This window comes from Galeopterus variegatus, unplaced genomic scaffold, assembly GCF_000696425.1.
Source record: "Galeopterus variegatus unplaced genomic scaffold, G_variegatus-3.0.2 Scaffold2318, whole genome shotgun sequence".
In the NCBI taxonomy this organism is placed as follows: domain Eukaryota; kingdom Metazoa; phylum Chordata; class Mammalia; order Dermoptera; family Cynocephalidae; genus Galeopterus; species Galeopterus variegatus.
Genome location: NW_007728429.1, coordinates 108,211 through 114,609, shown reverse-complemented (window position 1 = coordinate 114,609; position 6,399 = coordinate 108,211). Strand labels below are relative to the sequence as shown.

At 42.2% G+C, this 6,399-nt stretch overlaps 1 protein-coding gene across 1 annotated transcript in view; it reads left to right on the top strand.

The window, feature by feature from the left end:
• Nucleotides 1-661: 661 nt before the first annotated feature.
• The window catches only part of FAM91A1 (family with sequence similarity 91, member A1), a 44,598-nt gene continuing 38,860 nt past the window's right edge, over nt 662-6,399 (top strand). Inside the window, exons 1-2 of the mRNA XM_008581291.1 lie at nt 662-968; nt 5,732-5,816. Of these exons, the coding sequence (XP_008579513.1) occupies nt 897-968; nt 5,732-5,816 (157 nt within the window). The 5' untranslated portion in view covers nt 662-896. The remainder of the gene's footprint in view (nt 969-5,731; nt 5,817-6,399) is intronic.

Sequence of the window (6,399 nt, the reverse complement as noted above, 5' to 3'; positions counted from 1 at the left end):
TTGTCAGCACCAGCTGTTTGAAATGGCAGCTCCCTGGGCTGGCCGGTTACTCAGCTGGTTAGAACCCGTGTTATAATGCGTTATAAAAGGGTTTAGATTCCCCTACCGACCAGCTGCACCCCCACCCCCCAAAATCAGCTCCCTGAACCCCTACATTTGAAGAATTTCGATGTTCAAAGTACATGAAGGCTCACCAGACCTTTGCTCTGCCGCTGCCCGTGGCTTCTCGCTCTTGAGGGAAAGCTGTGTCTTACGAATTCTTTCGTCGTGAGCCTGAGCTTGTCCACCTGGTGGGCTCACGTCTCTTCCCCTATTTGAAGCCAACCGATAGTCCTAACCCTAACCCTAACCCTCTTCCCAGGCCGCTCTTTCTCAGACAAGCGACCTCGGTGCCTGTTACCACCTGCTTTTGGCCACTCGGGTTCACATTTTGCGAAACTGGGCCATTCAACAACGGTAATGCAGACTCAAGCGACTTTCTTTATTCATCCAGAGACTGGGAGCTGGAGACGGCGGCGCGTTGCCCGGGTTACCAGGGCGCTGCCCCGATGCCCCGCCCACAGAGCGTAGAGGGCGGGGCAGGAGGCCAGTGCAGCGCCCCGCCCCTCCGGCCGCGCGCCAGCGGGCGGAAGTGACGCAACCCGGAGCCATTTCCGGCGGGCCGAAACTAGGAAGAAACTTGGAGCTGCAGAGGCGCCCCAGCCACCCATTTCCGCTGCTCTTGTTCCCCGTGGCTGGGGCCGCGCTGAGCTGTCGGGAGCCCTGGCCATGGGGCAACCCGGGCCTTCCACAGTGTGAGGTGCGGGGCCTCCCGCGGGCTCCCCTAACAGGCTGAGGGCGGGCAGGCGGGAGGCGTCGTTTCGGTCGCGGCGGCCGCCGCCGCCGGCCCTGGCATCATGAACATAGACGTGGAGTTCCACATCCGGCACAACTACCCCTGGAGCAAGTTGCCGGCCAACGTGAGACAGGTACGGCCGGAACCTGGGACCGGGGCCCCGACTGTCTCGGCCCCGCCCCGCCGTCATCTGCTCGCCTCGCCCGCGGGGCACGGGCTGGTTCCTCTCGGCTGACTCCCACCCTTTCCCCCGCCAGGGTCTCGGTAAAACGGACCTGCAGCTCAGGGGTGAGGAAGGGACGGCTGTGGGGCCACAGGGGGCAGGATGGGGCCGTTGCTAAATGGGATGCAGTGGTGTTCACGGGACTCTCTTGGCGCCTTTGCCTGCAGCCTCCATTCAACCAGGCGTCTGCGATACAGAGATTTAAAACACGATCTTTGACCTCCAGAACTTAGGGATGGTGGGGAAGGGACGAAAAACAAATGAGTACGAGGTGACAGCAGCTCATAGTACCTCCATCATAGTATGTGTGGGAGCACAGGGAGGTAGTAAGAAATTGTCTGGGGAGAGTTGGGATGATGTGTATGTAGAGCAGGTGTTTAAATTGGGCCTTGGAGGATGAATAAAAGTTAGTCAGATAAGACGTAATAAATATTTTTTCCAGGGAGTGAGAAAGTAATTTTAAAAAGCTTCCAGGAGTGGAAGAACATGTCACGAGAGTAGTGAGCGACTGGATGTCACCAGCGTTTGGAGGTGTATGTATATTGTTGTATTTGGAGGTGGAGTTTTATGAATGGATGTGGCTGGAAAAGTAGGCAGGGCCAGATTTTGCTCCGTTTTGTTGGACTTTATTCTCTAGACAAGATGGATTTATTAGAGATGTTTCAACAAGAGAGTGACATGAGGTTTTTAAGAGTTAGTGCTCAAATTTTCGAGCATCAGTTTTACTCACTTGTTAACAGATGTTTATTGAGCACCTACTAGGTGCTGTGCCTTTTTCTGTGTGCAGGTAATTTGCAGCAGTCAACAAGACAAAGGTCCCGTCTTCATGGAGCTTATATTTTTAGCAAGGAAAGATAGACAATGAACAAATAAATTAAGAAATACATAACATGGTAGGTGGTGGTAACTTTTACTAAGATAGTGATACTACCTATAAGGCACTCTTTCTCAGTGTGGTCGTAGATTGACCTTAAGTTCCTCCTATTCTACTTATAGTGAAATTTTGTTTTCCATTGCTTCTGGGAAATGGTATTTTTGGAGAGTTGAGGATGATGGTGTTGATAGTATAAGGATTACTGTAGTTTCGTTTACTACCTCTCCTCACCACCGTTTGGAGGTTGAGCTCTAGGAGGTGAATGATTTAAGGTTCTGGTAATGCATCTTGTGGCAAAGAAAATGCTTTCACTTTAAGATACCAAAAACCAAGGGTGTGGAAAAATTCATTTAAAGAACTTAGAATTCTTGGGTGTCAGTGGCTGCCTGTGTGACATTTATCTTGAACTGGAAGAACAAAGATCTAAACCTGAAGGAGTCTCTTGTTAATATTGAATGAGGGCTTTGGTGGACACTTGTTCTTTAGGGCATATCCATAGACAACTGGGAGAACCAACAATGCTTCTATTCTTTGTTTCTATTTTTCTCTACTCTTTCTTTCATCAAAATGAATGTAGCATGATGGAAGAAAGATGAGTGGTTAGATTATGTCCAACATGAATAATTGACTTTAATTAGTATTGGCAAAAAGGTTTCTAAACTTGGGCCGGCCCGGTGGCGCACTGCTACAGTGCGCCAGTTGGGAGCGCGGCGGTGCTCCCGCCGAGGGTTCGGATCCCACATACAGACCGGCCGCTCACTGGCTGAGCGAGGTGCGGGAGCAACACCGAGGGTTGCGATCCCGTTGCTGGTCACGAAAAAAGACAAAAAGGAAAAAAAAAAAAAAGGTTTCTAAACTTAGACTATTTAAAAATAATCACCTGACAATGTTAAAATTAGGTCTAAATGTGAAAGTAAACTAAAAAAAATTTTTTTTAAGATTGCTTAAAACAGTGGCTGTTTTAGCTTAAGGTAAGTTTGGCCATTTGTAGATGTTGCAAACCCGATTTGTACAAGTTTATTTCCATAGTTGCAAACCCGATTTGTACAAGTTTATTTCTCTGGTCTTACCCCTGTTCCCTAGGTCATATGCCATCTTAGATTACTACATTAGCTTCATCTCTGATGTCTGGCCCTCAGAATAGGACCCTCCCATCCATTCTTCACACTACTCTGTGGTGCCTGTGACATCACTACCTGTCTGTCTCTTTTATATTGCTTGTAGCTTCTTTTTGAGTCTCACTCCTCTTGGGAGTTTTCCCTGCCCTCCTAAACTTGGACTAGTTACCTCTTGGATATGTTGCCATAGCACTGTATTTCTCAGTCATCATAGCACTTTCCCCACTATGATCCATTTTCTGGTTACGTTACTTATGCATTTGTACCCTTAGCATCTATCACATAGTTGGTTTTAAGTTAATATTTGTGGAGTTAGTGAATAATGGCATCAGTCTGAGATTTTTTTCCTGGGCTGCTAAAGCTTAGTCAATTTAAAACTGGGGGATATTCCTTGTATGGAAAGAATTTGTCTTTTGGTATTATAGATACTAAGTACTCTGATACAGTTTCCAGTAATTTTTGATGAGTTTAATTTGGAAGTGACTCATTTCCTGGTTCTGAAAGCTGGGGGACAGTGATACAGATTTTTAAAAAGTGTATTTCAAGCCAATATTTTTTTAAATGGATGAGGTGAAGTATGTTTTATATGATATGGGTCATCCTAGTCTTCAAAAAATACATTAAAAAGTTGTGGATAGGGCCATTCTTTCAGGGTATTTCTGTAATTTACCGATATCTTATTTTCATTGTTCAAAACAATCCATAGTCGTTTTATTTTAAGGAGAAGCTTATGATGAGGTTCTGTATAATCCAAGAAGGGTCAATTAAAAAAAATTATTTTTGATTGGGGTGGTACATGTTGGGATGTACATGTTGGGATTGGGTTTTGTAGGAACAAAGGCTTTAGAAAATCTTTGTGCTGTACAGTGGGTGCTTCATAACTAGTACCTTGTACCTATGTTACCCTTTCATCTGTTAGAGTTCCTTTTATGTGCAGTCCAACTTGATTTGTCAGACCTGGTATTTCTGCATGGCCAGCATTATTTCAGAGTAATACGACCTTTTTTTAGTTACCTCCTATAGTGGCAACAGTGTTTTAAAATGTGAAAGGTAGAAGATTTGGGGTGGGAGTGGGAGAGGACCAAAGAATCTCTGAACAAAGAAATTTTATTTTACATTCTTGACTAGTGAAGAATAAAATCAGCTTTTAATGTGGTTTTGGTATTTTTGTGCACACACATGACTGGCGTAAAAGCTTACATGTTTAGTAGGTATTGTATTCTCTAATGAGGCTTATAAATAATGGACCCCTATATTTTGTGTGAGTGGCTTGATTTATCGTTTCTATTCTGGAGTTACCAGGAATAGAGTTTGAAAAGGAGAAAATGGTTTTCAGTTAGGGTAAATTAACAGATTTATTTTGAAACAGAAGGGTAAAACTTCAATTTTGGAAGTTGCTAAGATTTTAACAAAATTGTGTGTTTGTGTGAGTGCATGTGTGTGTTTTCTGTTCCCTGAGAAAGAGACTTTTATTTGGCAGAGAGCTAGAGGAAGGCTTTGAAAGTTTTACAGAAAATCTACTGTTTTGAATCCTCTAAATATCGTCAATACTGACCCTGGCTTTGGTGTTACATAGAGGATAGTAGAGTAGTTTCTCTACAATGAATTCTACTTCTAATCACTTGTAATGTTAAAACAGATGAAACTAATGTAAGCACATACATTCTGGCAGTAGTGTGAGTTCTGGTTTAACTTGTATAAAATGATCTATATGCAGGAAGAAAAATAATTAATTTTCTCACATTAGGTCCCATTTTTCTTAAAATACTACCCACCAGTGGGTTCAGTTGTGGGCCAGTTTATTTTGATGTGAGTTTCATCTGTCTTGTAAAGATTAAGTAAAAGATATGTGTATGGACATTTACTTTGGCTTTCAAAATCAGATGAGTGAGAAATATGATCAACTGAATTCTCTGATTGTTTTGTCATTACTCTCCTAAGATGTCTAATTTCACTTTATCATGTGTTGACAAAACCATACCTAGTATTTAAAAGGGGCATAGCAGTCACATATTAAATGAAGTTTATGGTCATACATTGAATATAATGTTGAGTATAATTAGGCAAACTCATTTTTTGCTTTTATGAGCACTCCAGTTTTGATCTTAAAACACTAAGTGCACAACTGGAAAGTTTTTTGCTTATTAAAATATTAATTCTAAAATTGTTTTGAATGTTTTCTAATGAGACCATAAGGAGAGGGAGTTTTTAATAAGCAGAAATCTTAATGTTTAATAATCATAATCCTTAGCTACAAATAATTATCAGATAGGTATCTGTCTGTCCTTAGTTATGTTCTTAAAGGTAAGTGCAAGAACATTCATCCACTTAACACACACAAATTAAGGGCAGTCAGGAAGGAAATCTTTAGTAGAACTTGGTCCTTTCTTAACTAAGTGAAGTTATGCTCTCATACTGCTCTTTGATTCGATATTAAATACTTTGGATAATTTGAGCAAGTTCTTTTAGAAAGACAGATTGAAAATTAACACATTGAATTTTTGCTCTAATACCATAGCAGGAAAGTTAGTATAATAAAATTTAAGAATATATTCTTTATTCACTTATGGAAATTAGGGATGCCAGGATAAAATTAAGGGTCATAGTTTTGAAATTTAATGGGAAAAAAGTATTACCGTTTATTTTGGAAGCTATTTAAAATCTATTTAAAATTTTTTTAGAGTCTTGGAAACTCACAGAGAGAATATGAAAAGCAGGTTGTCCTGTACAGTATCCGCAATCAGTTACGATATAGAAATAACTTAGGTAAGTAGAGACATTTTTACATTGGGGTAGAAATAAGTATTGCCAATTTATCATTTTCATAAATTTATCCTACCTTTTAAATACATATTTCACAGTACTGAAATTATTCCATATGCAGATTTTAAGAAACTCTGTATTGACCATTCCACCTAACAACAATTTGTATTAGCAAGTAGGTTTTTCTTTCTAATTCTAATGAAAATTATTTTTTAGAATGCTGTTTAAAGATTCATTTTACCTATAGAATATTAATCAATTCAAAAATCCTCTTTGGGGCCGGCCCGGTGGCGCACTGGATAGTGTGCCGCTTGGGAAGCGCGGCGGCGCTCCCGCCCAAGGGTTCGGATCCCACATACGGACCGGTTCCCGCTCACTGGCTGAGCGAGGCACGGGAGCAACACCGAGGGTTGCGATCCCGTTGCCGGTCCCCGGTCCGGTACGGGGGCAACACTGAGGGTTGCGATCCGTTGCCGGACATGGAAAAAGACAAAAAGACAAAAAAAAAAAAAAAAAAAAAAAAAAGCCCCTTTTGGGGCCGGCCCGGGGCCCCCTTGGGGGGGGGGGGGGGTGATAAAACCAAGGG